The sequence below is a fragment of the Galeopterus variegatus genome, unplaced genomic scaffold, assembly GCF_000696425.1.
Source record: "Galeopterus variegatus unplaced genomic scaffold, G_variegatus-3.0.2 Scaffold663, whole genome shotgun sequence".
NCBI lineage: Eukaryota > Metazoa > Chordata > Mammalia > Dermoptera > Cynocephalidae > Galeopterus > Galeopterus variegatus.
Genome location: NW_007726774.1, coordinates 183,829 through 208,178, shown reverse-complemented (window position 1 = coordinate 208,178; position 24,350 = coordinate 183,829). Strand labels below are relative to the sequence as shown.

At 39.8% G+C, this 24,350-nt stretch overlaps 1 protein-coding gene across 1 annotated transcript in view; it reads right to left on the bottom strand.

Moving 5' to 3' along the window:
- The window catches only part of TANC2 (tetratricopeptide repeat, ankyrin repeat and coiled-coil containing 2), a 210,897-nt gene that overhangs the window by 26,527 nt on the left and 160,020 nt on the right, over positions 1 to 24,350 (bottom strand). Inside the window, exons 10-13 of the mRNA XM_008571133.1 lie at positions 21,040 to 21,148; positions 6,886 to 7,008; positions 6,123 to 6,359; positions 665 to 850 (exon numbers count right to left, since the gene is read on the bottom strand). Of these exons, the coding sequence (XP_008569355.1) occupies positions 665 to 850; positions 6,123 to 6,359; positions 6,886 to 7,008; positions 21,040 to 21,148 (655 nt within the window). The remainder of the gene's footprint in view (positions 1 to 664; positions 851 to 6,122; positions 6,360 to 6,885; positions 7,009 to 21,039; positions 21,149 to 24,350) is intronic.

Genomic DNA, 24,350 nt, shown 5'->3' with positions numbered 1-24,350 from the left:
ATGACATACTTAACCAAACAGTTAAGAAGCCTACCTAAAAGTAGGCTATTAGTAGTACTAAGCAGTAGCTAAGTAGTTAAGTAGTTAAGTTTTGGGGGAGTCAAAAGATATAGGCAGATTTTTGCCTGTTGGAGGGTTGGCACCCAACTCATGTGCTGTTCAAGCGTCAACTGTAAATTGTCCAAGATCTACAGCTAATGAGTAGCAAAGCTGGGATTCAAACCTGGTCCTTCTGAGATTCTAAATGTTGTGCTCTTCCCATGCTACATTGTCTAATCATATGACCACAGGTCAATAATTAATACCTGTGAGCCTTAGTGTCATTGTCTATTAAATAGGGGTAGAAATATTGGAGGTACTGGCTTATACAATTTCCAAGGTCTTTTTCAACTATCATGTTCTATGCTCATAATTATAGGAACCTTGGCATTTTGNTCCAAGGTCTTTTTCAACTATCATGTTCTATGCTCATAATTATAGGAACCTTGGCATTTTGTGTAGTCAAGTGCTCCATGGAGTTTAATCTCCTTATTCCTTAGAGCAGTGGTAAAAAATTCACATTAATTTGGCTGGCAATTTTGTAATAATGCAACACTTTCCTCCTGGTTTCCTAGGTCCTTCAGTAAAAAGCTAGGAAAAAAACATCTTATCACCTACTTCTTACCTCAGTGTAACCCATGCTGGCTGCAGCAATGAGGGCCTGTTGGATGGCATGGCTCTTCTTAAACACTCCTTGCTGCTGCCCGGCCATTGTCCAGTCACACTGAATCAAAAACTTGACAACCTCCAGATGACCTCGGAGTGCAGCATGAACCAAAGCACACTGACCGTTCTTATCCAAGTGATCCACCTACGGGGAGAAGAGAAAAATCCATGTGAACAAGTACGTGTGGCTGTACTCCAAGTCTAGTCACATCACACACTGCACATGTCTAGATCACCAAGATTTTCCTTTTCCCATTCCTTGAACCAATCTCGGAGAAAACTTAGAAGATACTCTCTACTCAGGCTAGATCATTACTGAGCTACAACTCAGCTAGATGTCCCTCTGGGGAGAACTTTTCCCCAGAAAAGCAGCTCAGGCTTTTGTTTTCACATTAAAAGAAAAATAGAAAACAAAGTTCCCAGCTCGGGCTTTGTTTTCCTGAAGTACATTCTCCTTTGTCCTCAAATCATTCTTTTCAGACCAAGATTTGAGAGACTTGTAGCTCTGTTGGCACAAAAAAACTATCTTTGAAATCATAAAAGGAAAGAAAAACATTTTGAAGCTACAATTTTTTGGTTTTCCAAAGAAGCAAAATATCTTATATCATGAATCATTCATTTGACCACCAAGCTTTGGCAAAAGCCACTTCTTCTCTTCCAGTGGGAGGGCTGGATCTCAGCGATCTGCCAAAATGGCTAGAAGCACTTGGAGCCTAATGCTAGACTAAGCGCCAAGAGCATTTTTTTTTTTTTTTTAAATAATTTCAGTGTTGGCTACAAGTATAGCTGAAGGAAGAACCTGATTGAAGGGGAGGGCTGGATCTCAGCGATCTGCCAAAATGGCTAGAAGCACTTGGAGCCTAATGCTAGACTAAGCGCCAACAGCATTTTTTTTTTAAATAATTTCAGTGTTGGCTACAAGTATAGCTGAAGGAAGAACCTGATTGAAATCAATCTACCAGAAGGTCATTAGCCACAAGTTTCAATAGATAAAGTAGCCTTTTCTGGCAGGTAGGTGGTTATCTGTCCTGTGACAGTTAGTGCACTTGAAATGTAAGTTTTGTTTCTGGCTTTCCCACACTGACTTTAGTTCCACCTAGCCATAGATATAGCAAATGTCTACTGAGTACCTAGTATGTAAAAGGTACCACATAAGGAAAAAAGGTGAATGAATAAGACAGTAATATGTAGAGTCTGCTCTCAGGGACTTTTGAACAAGGTGGGGAGATATGACCAATGTGACAAAAGCCTGTCCAACAAAAGAGTATATAATAAATGTCATAAGGAAAGTAAAAATGCAATAAAATTTCAGAGGAAGGAAAAATTAATTTGCAGCTAGAGTCAGGATGAATTCAAAGGGAAAGATCTATCTCAACTGCCTGACTTAGGAAATGATTAATTTATTCTAGTTTTTGTAAAGGTAGGGTACATGAAAGAGAAGTTTAAACTATAAGGTTGAGAATGTCTTTTGAAACCAGAGCATAGACATTTTTGAATGCCAGGTTAAGTGGCCTGAATTTTAATCAGTAGGTAGTGGAGAGTTATTGAGAGTTTTCATGCTCAGAACTGTTTTTTCAAAAACTAAGGGGATGAATAAAAGAAATCATGGCTCGTTGGAGAAACAGCTGATTCCAAGGCTGGGGCGGTAGTAGTAAAAGATGAGTCTGAAACATCTTATGGTGCTAGAAAGTAAAGATGTGCTCAAAAAATTATAGGGGGAAGTTGAAACAACACAGGAACCAATGGCCCATATTTGGCCATTGGGAAGGAGCTCCCAGTGGCCAAATATGGGGCAATTTGAGCAATAAAATACATAACGACGGCAATGGATTATAAGCTATAGAATAAAATAAATATCCATGACTTCCCAGTGATATAAATAAGTAACTGAATAAATAAATACACCGGGGAGAGGGGGTGGCTCTTCCTTACAGTAGAACTCCAATAATAAATGTCAAAGGAATGATGAAAACAGAAAATCACTGTTAGGCAAACACCACAGCAAAAATTGTTGCAGCAAGAATCATTGATGAATCCTAAAATTAGTGAACGAAAGTATGATGAGAAACAAGATTTTTATCTGCCCAGTCTCAAATAATCTCCCTAAAAGCTATCTCCAAATTACAAAGGAAAAAACAGTAACTTCAGAGTGGAGAAACCTGGAAGACACTACCTTAACCAAGTGATCAAAACTAACACCTGTAATAAGACATATCAAGATCATGTAGCTCAAGGGCTGCATTTTAATAAGGATGCAGTGGCACTTATGTGCTATTCTTGACCAAAGTATATCTAATCATGAGAAAAGATCAGATAAGCTAAAATTGAAAAAAATTCTACAAAACAACTGGCCAGTATTCTTCAAAACTGTCAAGATGATAAAAGATAAAGACTGAGGAACTCTCACAGACTGGAGGAGACTAAAGAGACATAAGAACTAAATATAATGTGGGATCCTGAATTGGCTCCTGTAAAGAAAAAAGTACATTAGTGGGACAATTGAAAAAATCCCAACAAGGTCTGTAGATTAGTAAATAGTATTATATGAATATTAATTTCCTGGTTTTGATAACTTGACTATGGTTACCTCAGCTGTTAACAGTAGGAGAAGATGGATGGAAGGCATATGGGAGCTCTATGTACTATTTTTGCATTGATTTTGAAAGTCTAAAATTATTTCAAAACAAAAGCTTTAAAGAAATTAAGGGGACGGTGTGTTTTAGATAAGACTAGAATCTGAAAAGGGGGTTTGTTATACAAGATACCAAGAATAAATCAGAAGGATGGCTGCAGTTGGGATAGAGATGAAGGAGGAGTTGCTCAAGATATTTTGAGGATAAAACTGAAAAAAGTTGGTCAATAAATGAATTTGGAAGGGCAAAGGAGAGGAAGGTGTCAAAGATTCCTTAGTTTTGAGAAAAATAGAGGCAATATTAGCAGATTTTTAAAAGCCAGGAAAAGGCGGTAGTTACAGGGTAAAGAGAATGAGTGATTTTGGAAAGTTAAATGTAAGGTACCAGTGAGGCACCCGGGTACAACTATCAAGGAGGCAGCTAGAAATGCGAAACTAGAGCTCAAAAAATGTTTGGGAATTAGAAATTTGGAGTTAAGAGTCACCCAAATGTAGGTAGGAAAACTAGAACCCAGCTAATTTGATTTCAAAGCCTATGATTTTGATGCTGAAGCCACAGGAGAGAGTATGAGGACAGAGTAGAAGACCAGAGAACATCTTAGGGAACAGTCACATTAGAGGAGAGAACAGCAACAGAGAAGTAGGGGAACTAGGACAATATGTAAAGTTCACAACTGCCAATACTATAAGAGGTTTAGCAGGGTGAGGAATGAGAAAAGCTGCTTTATATGGTGACTGGCAGTCAGTGACTTTTGAGAGAGTAGTTCAGTAGAATGCTGAGAGGTTGGGACTTTTTTTTTAAGGATACTATTTATTAGTCACTGTGTGAGATTAAAAGAGACTATTTTTTAAGAAGGATTTATTTCTTTTAATCATCATACTGACTCTATTAATCCTTTCTACAGTTCAAAAAAGGGAGATTGAGAGAGGTTAAATGACTTTTCCAAGCCGTTATATAAAGTGTGGATGCAGGATTTGACCCAGTTGTGTTTGATTCCAAAGCTTATGATTTTAATGACTTGCCTCCTTTCTCACTCATGGAAGCCAGATCACAAGTGATTAAAGAGCAGTAAGGGAGCAGACGTAGCAAGTAGAGATGACTCAGGACAGGCTGGTGTACATGGAAGGGAAGAGATGAGACGCAGCTTCCGGTTATCAGGAGAGAGGGAAGTTTCTTTTTTTAGATTAGAGAAGACATTCATAGGTTTGTAGAAACTGAGAAAAAAAGTAGTATGAATTTAGAAGAAGAATGAAATAACACGTGAGAGAACGAGCAACATACTGGGATCAAGAATACAGGTGAAGGCAATTGCTTTGGAAAGGAGGGTAAATACTTCCTTCTCTGAGGCAGAAGTAAAGGTGAATGTAGGTAAGAATTGATAAAGTTTCGAGATAGAGGCACATCGAGATGAGCTCAATCTTAGTAATGTAGGAGAGCAGAAGAGGTGTGATAGGATCTTTTTTTTTTGTCTTTTTTACTGACCGGTAACGGGATCGCAACCCTCGGTGTCGCGCCCGTACCAGGGACCGGCAATGGGATCGCAACCCTCGGTGTTGCGCCTGCACCTCGCTCAGCCAGTGAGTGGGAACTGGTCTCCAGTGAGCGGGAACCGGTCTCCACATGGGATCCGAACCCTCCGCACTCTCCAGTGCGCCACCGGGCCGGCCCTGATAGGATCTTGAGAAGAGGACAAATGATTTCCATATCTGCTCTGGGGAAAACCATGAAAAATGAATAAAATGATGGCATTGCTGTGTAAAGACTAAGCAGCGGGAAAGACCCAGCTGAGATTAGAATACACATTCACAGCAACAGTAATAAGGCCCAGCCATCATTCTGCTTCTAGAGGTGTCCATTCAAATGAATGGGACATTATAGCTGGACAATCACTGCATCATAGTAAACCCCTAAGGCTCTGAGATTTCACTGAGAGTCCTGGGTCCCAGTTCCCAAAGGAGTCTCAGGGGTCCCACATTCTTCCCTGGTAGGAGCAGTGGACACCTCAGAATGAGGTCATACATATTACTTATGTTTTACTGTGAAACCACCAAAATCTTCAGTTTGTTCTCAAGACTGAAATGAAATACCATGAGGCCACAGTTTCCCCCAGGGGCGTACATTTATGAGACCAGCAGTTTTCTTTTCACCAATATTTTGACATTGAGTTTTTTTTATACCAGTGGCTCTTGAAATACCATAAAGCAAACAAATTTTGAAAATGTCTTCAGAGAACTGAAATGTACTAACAGAAACACTTTGAGGTGCCTTTGGTCAGTTTGAGTACAAAGAGGGAGAATCATCTTCTCCCCATATCTCTAGGGTGGTGGTCTTCAAGGGTATGATAAGGGGGTCTGGTCCCACCCTTATCTCCACGGCTAACTTTTCTTCTCTACACATGAAAGCTTTAGAGTCTGAGCCATTCAGTTCAGACTTCCCACTGCAGTCTCCTCATCCCCCCACTTTTTCTTCCTCTCTTTGTTAGAAAGGGGCTTCTCCTGAGCTCAGTAGGGAATTTTTGGGTTGTCAGGCAGGGACTTTTTGTGGCTACCGATAAATGCAGTTTTCTAAGTACCTCTCAAAGGTTTTAGAACAGTGTCCAGATACAGCATGGACTGGCAGTGGCACGTGGGCAAACATTGGGAGGTATGCAAAGCCAGCACTCCCTTCAATCTGCTCCCCATCAGGGTTTGGACTCATGAGGTAACACCAGAGATACAAAAGACTCTACTCTGAGAAGAAAGGAAAAGGTAAGAAAGGAAAAGCAGCAGAGCTGGCAGACATTACCTTGGCCCGTTTCTTGCACAGCAGCACCACAATGCTCAGGTACCCTGCCGCTGCAGCATACCCCAGAGGAGTCAGGCCGCTTTCTGAAGAGGCATCCACGTTGGCCCCAAACTCCAACAGCAGGGCCACCATTTCCGTGTAACCAAGATGAGACTGGACACATAGGATTGGAGCATTATTTAAAACCTCTGTCCGGTAATTAATATTGGCACCTCCCAAAATCAGCAGTCGGCTGACCTAGAAATAAGTAAATAAATAGAAATAATAACCAAACTTCAGTTACATTCTTTTAGTCATCTTTTATTAAGTCATTGAGACCCTACAATAGTGTCTAGTAACATTTACCAACAGCTTTATTTTATAATCTTCATTTGTTTCTTTTTCAATGCCTTGCCTTTGGAAAGGAATGTAAAACGTCTCTTTTACATAAACTGCTCAGTAGCTAGAGCAAATGCCACCCATACTGCAGTGCTGAACGCAGTCTCTACTAACTCTTAGTCAGAAAAGCTCCTACCAAAACAAAGGCTACCCGAGATCGACTTACTCTGTAGAACCAGCAGGACCTGATCCCGTATGTCAGAGTCGGCTTACAGAAGGTAGATGGGCAACAGGGTTAGTCTTCAGCTCACAGAATAGAATGTAACAACAATAGGAGACAGTCTAAGGAAGGTCAAAGATGAACTAAACGGCCACTTAATATCCTTCTAATTTTATTTTTTCCACAGTAAGTTCTCTAATCTGTTTCTAATTTCCTTGCATTTACCTTTATATTTGGAGTGTAGAGATTTCGTAAAGATGCCAGTGCCATGGAAAGACCTTCTGTGCTGTAGGAGATCCAGAGACCTTGGAGGATGGAGGATGATACACCAACTTTTTTACTCAAACCCTAAAAAAGAAATACAGAAGCAATTAAATTATTAGCCCTGATAAAAAGTACCATCAATAGTGGGCCGGCCCCATGGCTCACTCGGGAGAGTGCGGCGCTGGTAGCGCTGAGGCTGCGGGTTCGGATCCTGTATAGGGATGGCCGGTGCGCTCACTGGCTGAGCGTGGTGCGGACCACAGTGTGCCGAGGGTTGTGATCCCCTTACCAGTCAAAAAAAAAAAGTACCATCAATAGTAAGCTAGTGGTCTTGAGGTTTTTGGTACTAATGAACAAGCATAGAGTCTCACTCTAACAATGTCCATGCCCAGCAAGGCCTATCCACTGATGGGGACAAAGACTAGTCCTGTAGGAACAGGCTAACTTAAGTTGTCTCTATCTCAGCAGTCTCTAGCAACAAAACTACTTAATATCTCTCTTTTCTGCTATATCTAGATGCAATCTGTTTTTCCAGATCTTTATTAGTCTTCCTGAATAAATTCCTTAAATTCAAGCTACTGAAATACATACTGTGGCAGAGTTAATGCAATGTGAGCATTGATCTCCATTTCATTTTCCTCCTGGGCATTTGGAAAAACTATTACCCAGCCTCCTTTACAGTTAGGCGGGTCATGTGACTGAATTCTGGTTAATAAAATTTTGGGCAGAAGTATTAGTCATGTCCAGGTGTGGCCCCAAAACCTCCTGTGTGTTTCTCCACACTTTTTATTGCTCCTCCTGATTGCAGGCCAGCTGCAGAGGATCCTATGGAGGACTCTTAGGCCTAAGGAGATTTCAGAACTATTACATGGAAGGAGCCTGCCCAATGCTCTGCACTAGACTGCAATGTGAAAGAGAAATAACACTTTAAGTCATTAAGATTTTGAAGGTTTGTTATAGCAGCTACATTCTTCACCCTAATACACCTTTCAAATGATCACACCTGTTCATCCTTAGGGAAAAAACAATACAGGCTGATTGCCATCAGCAACTATTTTCTCCTAGTATGACTGGCATAGATCCCATTGCATGTACTAATGTTTACCCCCTTTACAGGGGCTTCTGCAGAGGAAGTTGCACTAATTTGTTCTTTAAATTTCCTGATGGTTAGATGCTCTCTGGAAATCATCCTACTCTTTTTTGCCAAGATCTGGATCAAATGATTAAAAGCAGAAAATCCTGAGGGCAGGAAGATATTAATAATGAAGTCTGGGACCTAATAAGTGAATTTGGGGAGTTCCCTGCTCCCCAAAACTTGTGCTACTTCTGCTTGCTTTGTTTCTTGAAATGTAGGTAGTTCTTGCCTAGAATACTTGTGCACATTCAAATCAGCAAGATGTGTTTATCTGGCATACTAGGGAAGGGGCATCGACAAAGGAAGAGTAAAGTATTTATGAATTACAAATTCATCTAACAAAACCTCAAGTTGTGGTGGTCATGGTCTTCCTGTAAAAGGCCCAGGCTCTCTAAAGTGAGTTAAGAAAAAACTTCTATAGAGGAAATTTTCACACTAGAGCAAAGGCTGAATGATGAATAATTATGGGAGGGCCAGATATATGAAAAGGCTTTTCTGTTTTCTTTTCTTTCTTTCTTTTTTTTTTTAAAGATGACCGGTAAGGGGATCTTAACCCTTGACTTGGTGTTGTCAGCACCACGCTCTCCCAAGTGAGCCACGGGCTGGCCCAGTGCCTGGCATTTTTGTTGTTGGGTTTTTTTTTTTCTATTTTTTAATTTTAATTTTATTTTTTGTCTTTTATTTATTTTTTTTAATTTTAGTGCCTGCCATTTAATACTCAGTAAAGACAATTGTGATTATTGTTAGCTTTGTTTATTGTATGAACTCTTTCCCAGAACCAAAACATATCTGATTCTCTGACATGGGATCCCTGGACAGAAAAATAATAATTCCTATTTGCAAAACATTTTGTAGTTTTCAAAGCTCTTTCATAAGCAGGATGAAAATTAAGTATCAAATGCCTAATGTGCCAAGCACTGAGCTCCCACCCTCGTGAGGAAGGTTTATTGCTACTCCCATTTTGCAGCTGAGGAAACTGAGGCTCAAAGAAGTTTCCTGGGTCACGCAGCTAGGAAGGGGCAGAGCTAATCCTGCTGGCGTGACTCGGGTCTTCACTCTACATGATCCTCTTTGCTCCCCACCACACCTTGGTGAGTAAGAGGGACTGAATCCTGGACCTTGGTGTTATCAGCACCATGCTCTAGCCAACTAAGCTAACTGACCAGCTCTGGATGTTTTTATATTTTGTGCCACTTTGACATGGCTTTGTAAAAGTGGCTGCCTGCGTCTAAACATTCCCATCAAGAAATCCACAGTTCGACGAAATGAGGAAGGATGATGCTAATTACTTCTACTCATCCCCTCACTCCATCCTATCCTAATTATAAATGATAGATAAGCAGCAAGCCAAAAAGCCTAGGCCAAATCCTGGCAGAGCAGACCTTCGGGTTCCCAGAATTGCAATTCCACGCTGGGAGGCTGAAACAGAATCTAGTTTTAACCCCTCACGTCACAAGGACATTATTCCCCCCCATCCTTCTTCATTATTGAAAAATAGCTATTTAATTTCTACATTAGCCATATTTTCTCTGGCCTTGAGGAGGATGAGCTGTGTTCTGAATCTCTCTACTAGAGTACCCATCTTGGCACCACGAGCTGGGTGCACTAAAAAGAATAAGGGCGAACAACAACAGTTTCTGATTGCTCATTATTACTTCAGAACCGCTTTTAATTTGTACTAATAACAGGGACATTGATCACAAACACTCATTTAGCTAATCAGTTCATATGCAAACAATTATAAAAAACTGAAGCAAATACATTACTAAGCGGTTATGATTGTTTATTTTGACATATGAGATAGAATATTTCCAGTTCTTTTTGGAAGAACTCCAAATGCTACTCAGTCATGGGTAGAGTATAGACAAGTTAGGTTCTATAACTTGTCTCACCACCACTATATATCCTAGAAGACCACCAAGAAACTTAGCTCTGATTCCCCATTTGTACCTTGTCTCCTAATTTAGAATATGTGTGGGCCTCACCCAGACCTTCTGAGGAACTATCAACTATACTAATCAATTAGATAGAAAAACCAGCAGGAATAAAGTAATGTCCATAGTCTAATAAAGGAAATTTTTAACAATGAAAGACATGCCTGATATAAGGGGTCTTCTAAAAGTTCACGGAAAGGTTCATATTATTTTTTAATTCCATTTTTCCACGAACTTTCTGAAGTACCCTTGTTTAAGTCATGTCTTTCATTGAGAGAGAATTTATCACTATTTTTATATGGGAGGAAATAATCTAGAGAAGGTTAGGTAACTTGCCCAAAGTCACACAACTACTGGAGCTGGAATTAGAAACCAAGTCTTTTTTTACTCCAAAGTTCATGTTCCTTCCATTATAACCATATTAAAAAAAGTAAAAAGTACATGATTCAGGACTTCACTTCTGAATTCTTAGCTATAGAAGTACCAACTAAAATAGACAAAACAGCTGATTTCTGGCTTCTTTCTTTACCTTTAATTCGAAACCATTCTCCATCCTTGGTCCTCTTCTCTAAAATTGTTCTTTTCTATCCCAGACAATCTCATCTATTCCTATGGCTTTACCCTTATGATTTCAACTAAGCACTACACGCTTCTTTCCAACTATGAAATTTAAAGTAAAACTATGTCTATGACCTGTAATAGTCAACTTTCTCTTGAACGTTGACTTAAGTGGGGTTCATTAGATATTTTCACTTAATCTTTAGAATTATTAGGAATATTATTTTACGGAAGAATGATGCTGTACCAGTGGTTTATTAAAGTCACATGGCAATTCTCCTTTTGCCCAAGGTCTCTGGCATCAGAGGGCTCAGAAAATGTTGTATTTAGCTGCTCTGGAAGATGCAGCAACTCACCCCTTGTACCAGTGGTTTATTAAAGTCACATGGCAATTCTCCTTTTGCCCAAGGTCTCCGGCATCAGAGGGCTCAGAAAATGTTGTATTTAGCTGCTCTGGAAGATGCAGCAACTCACCCCTCTGCTCAGAGCCTATGAGTTTGGATTTAGTTTTCTTGAATATAAATTGTCTTTGTTTTCTGTGTGATTCTTGGATCACTTCTGGTCACTTACATGTAACAAAGTAATTTTATATGAGAAAGCCTAAGATCTTTAGAGAAAAGTTGGATGTTCCCAGAATGTGGAGTCATTATTTTTGCTCAAGAGGACTTGGGTGGATTTCCACCTCTGCTAATGGTATATCTAAGAAATTTGGACAAACATTTCTGCTAAGGCCAACTAGGAGAAGCTGTACAAAATCTAAAAAACATCCCCCCTTTGAAAGAGGAGAGCTAACAAGTTACAGAAGAATTACTGGGCCAGGATCTAGGACAGGAAGGAGCCCAGGAGAGCAGTTTGGAGCTGCTTTTCTCCTGGGTGTGTTTGTCAGTTCTGCAGAATTAACCAAAAGTACTTCTGATAGCTAAGGAGACAGGAATTGGAGTATAGGACCCAGCCCACCAAAGGAGCGGGGAGTGACCTGGTGAACTTCCTTGCCTTGGTATGGGATCCCACCTGCCACAAAAGACTTAACCCAGAAGTAAATGTGAACCAGGAATAGGCAGGCTCTCACAGGGATTGCAACAGAGCTTTGAATTATCTTAATCTTTGAAAATTGAATGAGGTGATCCTGAACTGCTATGCAAACATAAATTAAATCAGGAGGAAGATAATATCATCCTAGTCTCAAAGTATTTGCAAATGCTAAGACCAGCACACAATAATATACAAACAGGCACATAAGGTAATAAGATATCAATGAAAACTAGCACAAATAATAGACAGCAGAAATCAACCTAAAAGGCTCCATACACTGGAGTTATCAGACATAGACTTTGAAATAACTATGTTTATTATGTCCAAGGAGATAAAAGAAAAGACTGAGCATGGTGACAGAGAACTAGAAAACTATGAAAACATAATAATGGAAATTCTAGAATTGAGAAATACAATAACCAAAATTGAGAACTCAATGCACAGGTTTAACAGCACAGTATTCCACTATGCAGCTGAATCACACTTTATTTAATCCTGTCCTACTATTGAACTTTTAGGTTATTTCTATTTATTTTAATAAAAATGGCTTCATTTTTATTTTTAAGAAATAAAATCTATCATAGTAGAATCCTTTATATCTCTTCCTTACTCTATTCTATCAGAGGTATCCCCTATCTTAAAGTTAGCATATATATGTAGTTAACATATACACAGTCCTTAGAGATCCCAGTCCTCTTCTAAGCATTTTATATATATTAGTGAATTAAATCCTCACAACCATCACATGAGATAAGTGCTATTATTACCCCATTTAAAAAATTAGTAAACAGAGACATAGTAAGGTTAAATAAGTTGCTCAAAGTCATACAGTCAGGAAGGAGGAGAGACAGGATTTTAAGCCAGGCAGTCTGGTTTTGGAGCCTAGTCTCTTAACAACCATGCTCACTATATACTGCTATCTCTAAATGAATGATGTAGACTATTGATTTTCAGTTCACTGGGCTGAACATTAAAATTACCTGGGGAGCTTTTAAAAAATACTAATGCTCAGTCATTGCTGGTGGGAAAACAGCACAGCCACTTCAGAAGATCGTTTGGCAGTGTCTTGCAAAGCTAAACGTACTCTTATCAAATGATCTGGTAATTGCACTCCTAGGCACTTACCCAAATGAGCTGAAAATTTATGTCCGCACAAAAACTTATATATCAGTGTTTATAGCAGCTTTATTCATAATTGTCAAAAGATGGAAGCAATCAAGATGTCTTTTAATAGATGAATGGATAAACTGTGGTACATCCATACAGTAGAATATCATTCAGCAATAAAAAGAAATGAGTTCTCAAGCCACAGAAAGACATGGAAAAACCTTAAATGTAGATTGCTAAGTAAAAGAAGCCGGTCTGAAAAGGTTACACTGTGTGATTCTAACTATATAACATTCCGGAAAAGGCAAAACTATACAGACAGTAAGAAGATGGTTATTGTCAGGGGTGGGGGAGGGTAAGAGGAGAGGAACGAATAGGTGTAGGACAAAAGAATTTTAGGGCAATGAAACTATTCTGTGTGATACTGTAATGTGACCACATGACATTATGCATTTGGCAAAATCCACAGAACTGTACAACACAAAGAGTGAACACTAATGTAAACTATGAACTTCAGTTAATGATAATGTATCATTGGTTCATCAATTGTAACAAATGTACCACACTAATGCAAGATGTTAATAATAGGGGAAGCTGTGGTTAGGGCAGTGAGTATATGAAAATTTTATACTTTCTATTCAGTTTTTATAGAAACCTAAAATTGCTCTAAGAAATAAAGTCTATTAAAAAAAAGCCTAGGCTCTACTCCAAAACAATGAATCAATCTCTGGAAGTAAGACTCAGGAGTGTGTGTGTGCGTGCGTGTGTGTGTGTGTGTGTGCACGTGTGTGTTTTAAAGCTCTCCAGGAGAATATAATGAATAGCCAAAGTTGAAAACTAATGACCTAGATCTACAGAGAAATCTCAAAGACACAATGCTGAATAAAAGAAAAAGTTACAGAATTATATGACCAGCATGATACTATTATGTCAAGTTTAAAATAATTCTGTATGTTATTTATGAATATATACCTATGTTAGAAAAGTACAAAACATGGATGAGAAGAACATATGTCAGGAGTGGTTAGCATGTGCTAAATCCTTCCACATTTAGAAAAGGAGTTACCTCTAGGAGAGTGAGAGAATACAAAAGGGGCTTCTACTGAATGTGTTACATTTGGGGTTTTTTTTTTTTTTTTTCTAGCCAGTTGGTACAGATATCTCGTTTCTTAAAAACAAAGAAAAAGATTTGAAGCAAACATGGGAAGATCTTAACATCTGTTAAATCTGGTAGATAATCAAATATTCACTTACTTACCTGTGCTTTTCCTATATGTCTTAAATGTTTCATAATAAAATTAAAAAAAACAAGGAATAAGGATCTCTGAAATAAGAAAAAAGGAGGTAAGAACTGATAATAATGTAGATTGTTTTATTGGTGAGGGGAGGAAAGTGGCTAAAGGAAGTCATACTTGATGGCTTTGCTTTTTTTGGTGACTCATAAGTTAGGATGTTTGTTGAATTAGTTGACTTGGTTAAGAACTAAAGGAAAAAGAAAGGGGAAAAAGAGCTAAGGAAAGACCTCAGTAAATGAATGTCAATTAAATTGTCTAGTAAATAGACCACAGAGCAGCACTGAGAACCCCACTGAGGTTGGAGTAAATACACAAGAAATAACTCTAAAATATAGAGCCAGAGTCTAGGATTTGGAATATTAGCTGTACGTGTACTATGGACTTTTGATTTCTTCTGGTTGGTAGGGTTGACCCTTTGCTCCTGTGAACTATGGGAGGAAGAAGTTTCAGTTTAGTCAAACTCAACTCAACAAAGGTGACAGGCAGATAAATGTGATCTTATTACTGGCCACAACATAGCCAAAAATAACCCGTAATTAAATTCTACAGAGATGATATCTTAAAGAGAATTTTATGTTCAAATAACTCGAAAATGTGCATCTTTGGTATCTTTAACTAGTATTGCTCAGGTAAGAGGGAATCCCTTTTTGTCAGTGATAAATTGTAATGGAATCCATTCCTTAGAATCTAAATTTACTCTGTTTATCAGCCTGTAATTAGCTTGCTAAGTATTTTTGAATACTTTAAGACAACAGAGAAAGCATGAAGAAACAAAAGCAATCTCATCTTAGAATCGGGTATCTTAAGATCATGGCAGACCTCTGGTCAAGATAGCAGAATAGACGGTCCCCAGCATCACTCTCTCCCACAAATCAACCAATTTTCAACTATGAAAAAACAAAGCCAAGCTGGGGCTGTTAGAGCTCAGGGGAAGAGGAGGAGAGACCTGTTGAGTGCATGAAGGTGGGAGAAGCCACGATGAGAGAAAGAAAAGCTGCTCCGACCTTTTCGAATCCCAGCCGCTTCCAGGCTGGAGCTGCCGAGTGCATGGAGAAGGAGCCAGCAGAAGCCGCAGCTGTGCCCTTCAGATGAAGTTGCCTGGAGACAGCAGGGGAGAAGAGGGCCTTTGCAGCCCCCAGGACAGCAAGAGTACTAATAGGGTTCCCGTGGACCCACGAAGGAGTGAGGAGCCAGAACAACTGAAAAAAAGGAGCCACTCAGAGGCCGGTGAGTCACTGCAAGGGACCGGAGAATGGCCTGTCTCACAGGAAGTGTTGGGAGCACAGGCGGTGGGGGAGATGGGTCCACTGGGGGAACACTGGGCACAGCAAGGACAGCTGATCTGCCCCCCAATCAGTGCAGGACCACTCAGAGGAGACTGGTCAGGAATATAGAATTCCATGGGGTGCAGTTTGATGAAAAGACTCAGGCCCAGACTGGAGTTTCTACACAACCCAGGTGCACGGGATCTTATGAGAGCTGGAAGTACCTATAAAGTCAATCATTAGAACCCAAGCTGCACAAAAAGCCTTCCCTAGAGAATCAGCAGCAAAGCAGCAATTTAGCCCAACCACAGAGCTCAAACCCTGGTCCCCATAGGAAGTTCCCCCATTTTAGAAGTAAGCAAAGGACACACTGCCAATGCCTCAGGGCCTGCAGGGGGACCTGAGGCATGGAGCTGAGGACAGGACCCCCTCTCACAACCAGGCACACTGCCAGTGCCAAGGAACATGCCAAAAACATCACCTCCATGTGATGCCACGGCTGCCATGAAAGCAGCTAGATGTCACAACCACCACGCAGATGGTCCACCAGCCACTGGAGTACATTAACACAAGGGGAGTCACCAGCATAGACCAAAGAAAAGATGATGATGTCTCTCTCCACAAAGCCCACTCCAGAGTGACAGAAGAAGCATCTGCTCTATGATAATACTGGGGTATCTGTACACACCTCTCAGCATTGGACAGATCATCTAGGCAACAAATCAAAAGAGTAACCATTACTCTTTCAGAAAGAGAAGAGATCTAGGGTTATCAGTGGTAGGAGGGAGGAGGGAGAGGGGGATAGAGAGAGATTGGACAAGGGGCATAAAGAATAAGTACAATTTATAACAATATATATACTAATAATATTGATTTGATCAACATATGTCAACATTGAAACCCCAAAATATGTATAATCAATTATGATTCAATAAAAATTAAAAAAAAAAATAAGCAAAGGACAACAAATTAGTTCCAGTGCTGAGTTTATGTGGTGGGAATAATCCAACACTAAACTGAAAGAAAAAACAAAGTACCCACAACCAGAGACAAAGTTTGATATTAACTAGTAAAGGTCTCATTTCACCAAAGAATACCTATAACACCTAGAAGGACTGGAAGTACCCTGGGCTACCAAGCCAGAAAGCAGGGAGGGCTGGGGGCCTCAGTCACGCCCCCTGACACCAACACCTGCAACCAGTCCTGAGGGTGGGGGCCGAGGGCCTTGGCCACGCCCCCTGACTTGCATAACCAGCCCAGCAACAACCACTGAGCTGCAGCAAGAAGGGCCCTGGGTTCTTGAGCTGGGGTGGTGGGGGGTGGGGCTTTTGCCACACCCCCAACATCTGCACCCAGCCAAGCAATGAGTGAGCCACTGCCGGAAGACCCCTGGTCTCCCCTGTGGGAATGAGGGGGGTGCCACAGGCCTCAATCCCACCCTTCCCCCTTCTTCCTTCTTCCATCCCATTCCCTTCCCCTTCCCCCCTCCTCCTCCCTCTCAACTGCTATGTAACAACTTTATAGAATGTAAAAAATATATATATATATTAATTTAAAAAAAAAAGATCATGGCAAAAACTAACCCTGGGGCTTATCCAATGAGCTTCTATAAAGCAAGTTATTTACAAATAAATCGCCAAGTGGTCCACTTGTTTCAAGTGATATCCAGCTGTCTCGAATGGATTATCACGGTTCTTATCTGACCACTACACATGGCCATGTTTTGTTACAGTAAAAGGATACTGGTAAACAAAGGGAAGGTGCCTTTCATTGTAAAGAAGGGGTTGGCAAACTATGGTCAGTGGCCAAATCCAGCCTTCCATGTATTTTTAAAATCAAGTTTTACTGGAACACAGCCATACCCATTCATTTCTGTATTGTCTCTGCCTGCTTTTGAGCTACAATGGCAGAGTTAAGCAGTTGCAAGAGAAACTGTATAGACTACAAAGCCATGTCTAAGCCCTTCACAGAAAAAGTTTGCCAACCACTGCTGTTGAGGATGCTAGGTAACCTCTGAAGTGACAGGGTGATATTACTATCAGGAATTAATGTTTGTTATTAAGTCTTATTTTTCAGGAAAGAGATTATTATTAATCATTTTGATCATAAAACCTTATATTTATATGCCTAGTACTCATATGATCCTCATAACAATGCCAAGTTATTGTTATCATTTTACAGATGAGAAAACTTAGACTGCCTAAGTTAAGTGGCAGAGTTTGCATATGAACCCAGGCCTTTTTTTTTTGTCTTTTTTCGTGTCCGGCAACGGATCGCAACCCTCAGTGTCGCGCCCGTACTGGACCGGGACCGGCAACGGGATCGCAACCCTCGGTGTTGCTCCCGCCCCTCACTCAGCCAGTGAGCGGGAACCGGTCTGTATGTGGGATCCGAACCCTCGGCGGGAGCGCCACCGTGCTCCCAAGCGGCGCACTGTAGCAGTGCGCCACCGGGCCGGCCCTGAACGCAGGCCTTTTGATTGATGTCAGTAAAAGGAGCTTTCTTCTACCTATAGCATTTTTTCCCCAGGCCAATAGTTCTGTTCTGATGAGAAATTTTATAGGACTAAGTGAAGGAACATTTGAGAGGGCAGGATTTAGGAAGCTAATTGCAAGAATAATCCAAAATCCTTCCAGTGACTAGACTCAACTCAATGAAAACATTCTGCAATACAAACTAAGCTGAAATATCTCTGGCCACAATTCACAAACATCCTGTTTTCTTTTCCTAGATTAAAAAAAAATCTAAATGGCAATCAGAGGATCACAAAAGAATTGTAAATGTGCAGTAACATGGGTTAATAGGGAAATGCAAATCAAAACCACAATGAGATACCACTTCACGTCCACTAAAATGGCTAAAATAAGAAAGAAAGACAATGGCTAACAAATGTTGGTGAAAGTGTGAAGAAACTGGAACCTTCATACATTGCTCGTGGGATTGTAAAATGGAGTAGCCACTTTGGAAAATAGATTAGCAATTCTTCAAAATGTTAAGCATAGAGTTACTATATGACCCAGAAATTCTATTTCTAGATATATATACTCAAGAGAACTGAACACATATGTCCACACACGCAAATCTTGTACACTAACATTGTGAATGTACTAAATGTCACTTTAAAGTGCTGTTCACTTTAAAGTTGCTTACTTTATTTAAAAAAATCTAAAAAAGGAAAAATCTGTATGCTAATATTCTGCTGGACTTTCCAGCCTCTGAAACTATAAGCAATATATTTCATTTTCTTTACAAATCACCCAGTTCCAGGTATTTTGTTATAAGCAACAGAAATGGACTAATACATGTTCACAGCAGCATTATTCACAATAGCCAAGAAGCAGAAACAACCCAAATGTCCAGCTGTGAATGGATAAACAAAATGTGGTATGTCCATAAAACAGGGAATTATTTGGCAATAAAAAGGAATAAAGTACTGATATATGCTACATTAAGGAACCCCGAAAACATTAAGCTAAGTGAAAGAGGCCAGACACAGAAAACACATTATTATATGATGCCATTTATATGAAATGTCCAGAAAAGTCAAATCTATAGACATAGAAAGTAGGGCGAGGAGTGACTCTAAATGGGCATGAGGTTTATTTTTTAGAGTGATGGAAATGTACTGATGGTGGTGATAGTCACACAAATCTGTAAGTATACTAAAAATGACTGACATGTATACCTGAAATGGGTGAATTTTACGGTATGGTTAAATGGGCATGAGGTTTATTTTTTAGAGTGATGGAAATGTACTGATGGTGGTGATAGTCGCACAACTCTGTAAGTATACTAAAAATGACTGACATGTATACCTGAAATGGGTGAATTTTACGGTATGGAAGTTATACCCCAACAAAGTTGTTTAAAAAACAAAAAGAATTAAAAGGGCTCAATAGCCAGACCCTCAATCTTCTCATATTTTAAAACTGATTAATAACATGATATGCAATTTTTCATGAACAAAAATAAAACAAAGGAAGTTTTGGAAAGAAGTATAAATTGAATTATATATCACTGATGATCAGAAGTTCTGAGTGGAACTGGTTATAACCATGAAGTCCATCTTTACCTTTTCATAACCCTCAGCTGATGAAGACTGAGAATTCTAAGCAGTCTGGGAGACGTTAAAGCCTATCAGTTGGGAGCACTCTGTACTTAGAGGACCCTGTGAACTGCAGCACCAGGAAAACCATGCTCCAAGTCTTCATTCTTCATCTTGCAGTCACGTCATCACCACGTGCTGTAATCCAGAGTATTTATGGCCTGAATCACACATGGAGCCAGTCTTATCTCAAGCAACCATGTCTGCAGCAACTTAAGATAAAACTGTGCTAATGACAGGAGTGTGTGGTTTAAATGTAGCTCTTTCTCGATATATTGGATAAAGTCACACTTGGTCAAATAAAGCTTCATGTTATATCTCTGTTAATCTGGTATTTATTTTACGGTGCAGCAAAGGCAGCCGTCAACTTCATCTTCGCATCTGATCCTATGCAGATGGTGATGCTAAAAGTTTAATACTTAAGTTATTTTCCCATCTAACTGGAGGACAATAATTTTAGAGTATATGGTAGTAGTAGACACTTTTCAGTCCACTTGAAACTGAAATGAAATGCCTTGCCTGTTATTTTAGTCCCACTCCGCTCCCACTAAGTAACGTCATTGGGTAAGGTCATTTTTGGTATAGTGATTTGCCTGAGAAGACAATTATGATTCAAACAAAGGACTTGTCTCTGTGGGTTTCATTTCTGTCCATCTGATGAATAGGCTTCTCTGGCTGTATGCTTATATACTGGGAAGAATTTGCTAGGCTCTTGGAGTTGCCCTTAATGCCATCTTTCTCTCTGAAGAGAACTGTTTTATCTTTTAACAGTATCCCTTGAGGGAAGTCTGACACAGAGAACTGTTTAATATACCTGTATTTCTCAATTCTGAGGCATGAAAAGAACTCTGAATAAATTGTAGGGATTGGAACTATCAGATGCAATAGCAAACTTTGGGCTAGAAAAATCGGGACAACAAATTTCCTCCTCCTACTTTTGTGTGTTAACACAAAATTGTTATCTGGACTATAAATTCCTTGAGATTAGGGATTATATATTCTTTGTTTCTGTATCCCTGTTACCTAGTAAAAGACCTCAGTAAGTGTTTGAATAAACAAAGGAATGTATACATGCACAAACATTAATTATGTGCCCTTCTCTGGGTCCTCATTCCAGTCTTACAAATGTTGAGAGATGAAAGCTGATGTTTTAGTTTGTAAAAGATTTGAAATGACTGGGAGAAAAACTGAGATTACAATTTGAAATGAGATTGAGGGAAGGAGCTCCAAGGAAGGCTAATGTTGATTCTAAATAAATAGTGTGAAAATCACAGCACCAAGAATCTTCATTAAAACAATTATAAGAAAATTGAAAGAGTAACTGCTCTCAGTGATTTTTTTAAAACACTGTAAAAACCTGCAACCAACTGCTACAAGAAGAATGTCCTTAGGAGATGACAAGTCATATATGGAGCACACACGTATACATGTATATGCTGCTTACCTAAATGATTATACATATACATTTCCTGGAAAGTTGAGCAAGCCATTAAATTGGGGATTTCTAATGTAGTTTTCTTTCTAAAGGTCTAGGGAAGAACAGGCCATACATTTTAGGTGGACCAACTTTGCAGCAAAATAATTTCAGAAAGCAGAGACTGCACTGAAATACTACTACACACATAGTATTAAAGAAAACTCTGCTGGAGATTGAAAGAAAAAAGCCTCGAACTTCTCTCATTACCTTAAAAATGTGTGCTTTAAGGATGTGATGTCCCAGCTCAATAGTTTGCTGTCGGTTTAGTTTTCCCTCTTGGCGGGAAAACCAGAAGGCAAGTAATGTGTGACCACTCCTGAAAAGAAAAAGACATTCATTTTAGAAATTTTAATGCACCAATTCTGCTTTGGGTGGGGAACTGTTCAGGTCCATCAAAACAGTCTCATTCAACCAGTTTCCTGGGAAAGGGTACCTGCTACTGGGCAAATAATGGGTATTGAAAGGTTCCTAGCTTTTATCCAAATCACATGTATAATATCACGAAATGACATTTCTAGTTGGCTTATACCCATCCTACAAACAGATGGCATTAAAAGATTTTTTATTTTTATTTTCTGTCTCTGTCAGCAACTCTTATTTCACCCATGCTTAAATGTCAGTGTTTCTCAGGATCTCATTCTTGCTCCTGTTCTGTCCTCTCTCTGGATTAGCTCATCCATCCTCAGCGCCTTCACCACCACTTACATCCTAGGTCTTTCTCTTTAGACTTTTCTTCTCACCTTAGACTAGTATACATACAACTGTCTATTGGATATCTCCATTTGGAGATCCCATTGTACCTCAAACTCAACACGTTCCAAACTGTTTTAACAACCTCTTCCCAAGTGAAGTCTTCTCTGCTCAGACTTTATCAAGCTTCTACCCTTTCCCGCTGGGTGAGGAGAACAGAGTACTTTCTTTTGGTGTCACCAATATATATTATATATATCTCTAGTACAGTATCACATTGTTGCATGCTCTCTCCTCCACTAGACTGTGAGTTTCCTGATGGATCCATTCTTCCATCTCTCCAATCTGGTCATGAAAGAGAAAGCTCTTTTTTCTGCCTCTGGATATTGTCTTATCTGCCCAAGGTGCCCAGAACTGCCTTGGCCCTCTTGCAAATCATGTGGTCAACTAGTTTGAAGACAAAGCCAACAGGAGGGCTAGGCTGAAAGCAGTACAGAAAAATAGATCCTGAGCCCTGACTGTACAACATCTGAAGCTGCCCTAGTTTTGAACGTCCTGCTATATAAAGTAATATATTTCCCTACTGTTTTAAACCGTTTTGAGTTGTTTTCTGATTCTTCCAGCTCAAAGCATGCTAATGATATACTTCTTTAAGTGTTAATGTAAATATATGTGTGTGTACATAGGTGTGATGTGTGTATATATAGAGTTATATGTACTTCTTTTTATATATATGAAAGAAATTTGAATTACTTATATATTCCATAGTGCCTAACACAACCTATTGCATTTAAAAATGCTCAATAAAACATTTTTTAGAAGAAAATGGGGCAGTGAAGAAAGGACACTGGATCACCTTTGGGGTTCATCTCCTCACCACATTTACTAGAGTCTTTAAGAACTATGAGCACTTAGAACTGTCTCTCTACTGCTCACCAGGTTAGTGGTCAGCAGACTTCTTTATGCCACTGGTAACACAACTCTTCGACTCCTTTCACTTGAAGTGCCATAGAAGAGGGAAATAAAACCATCTCAGTTTCAAGTCTAATGAATTAATCAAACAGAAGGAAAAGTAGCAAGTGCATTTTTGCTAGTGATGTTTCCCTGAAAGGAGGCTCAAATGTCTACTGGATGATTTTCTCTCATATTGAACACTGGCTACTCAGCCAGGTTTAATCTGAAGATGCCTCACACTGAACTCTGAAATACAAACACATTCTTTATTTCTTAATTAATTAATTAATTAATTAGTTAATTTTTTTTTTTCCTTTTTGTCTTTTTTTTCGTGACTGGCAACGGATCGCAACCCTCAGTGTCGCGCCCATACCAGACCGGGACCGGCAACGGGATTCGCAACCCTCGGTGTTGCACCTGCACCTCACTCAGCCAGTGAGCCACCGGTCTGTATGTGGGATCCGAACCCTCGGCGGGAGCGTCGCCACACTCCCAAGTGGCACACTGTAGCAGTGTGCCACCGGGCCGGCCCGTAATTAGTTAATTTTTAAGCTTCAGTAAGGAACCTGGAGAATAGGGGCTCCCATCTTAACATAGGAATCATCTGAGAGAGATTTCATTCCAATAAGATTTTAAAAAGAAATTTTAACCTTTGGCTTCACAAAATTTCTAAACTGTGGTAGATACCAGGTTATCTTGTTTGACTGCATAAAATTAACCACAATGGAAAGGAAGTTATAATGTCTCAGACAAGTGTAGCCTACATGGAATCATCAGTGTCACCTGCAAGTCTGAGCCCAGGACTGTTTTACACTCATAAAATCTGGAAATTGCCACTGAACTTTTATTTAACTCAGGAAAGCTCAATTCAGTTGGTAGCCTATTTTAACATAGCATAGGGAAGTTAGACAGTACCAAGAAGCATTTATAAAGTGCCCTATTCTCAAGGAATCAATACTCTATCCAGCTATTAACAGTGAAGTTACTGTAGTGCCCTTTGTGTAAGAATTATTAACTTTAAGTGACTCATCCATGGCTGTACAACACTGAATAGAACTCCTGAATATCAGGTCTCTAATCCACTACCTATGCTTTAGGCCATTAATGTGAACCCATGCCTGTTAGGATTACGGTAAAAAGTTTGTGCCTGACAAATAAATGAATTTTCAGTTAGACACAGAATTAACTTTGCCCTAGTGTGCTCATTCTACTACCACGACTAAGAAATCCTGGTAAGATGTCTGCACTTCTCTAGCATGCATTTCAGTTAGCTAGAGGTGATGGTGCTTGCTTTTGTTACTGTTTGTTGATCAGGCACGGAGGAGAACAGCAAGAATATAGCTCAAGGATAACATGAAGGTGACAACGGTAGTTCATTTCTTTTTGAATACAACATGCTATATTATTCATAAAAGCATGGTTCTAATCAGATCATTGGACTCAGCCTGTGCTGTCTAGGACACAAAGGGTAACAGCAATTTACATAATATGCTGACGTTTTCATTTGTACCTTACTCTTCTGATAAAATACGGTGCTACTGGCTAACCTGTAGTCTGAATGTGTTATACTACACGTGTCTATATTTGTTTCCATTTCTCTTACCGTTTGCTCACTCCTGAACCTTATTCCTTCTGACTCCAAGCCTTACCATTCTCTAAGATCACCAGCAGCCTCTTTATTGCCAAACATGAGGGTACTTCAAGAAGTACATGGAAAGGTTCTTTTTTTTTTTTTTCCTTTTTGTCTTTTTTCGTGTCCAGCAACGGATCGCAACCCTCAGTGTCGCGCCCGTACCGGACCGGGACCGGCAACGGGATCGCAACCCTCAGTGTTGCACCCGCACCTCGCTCAGCCAGTGAGCGGGAACCGGTCT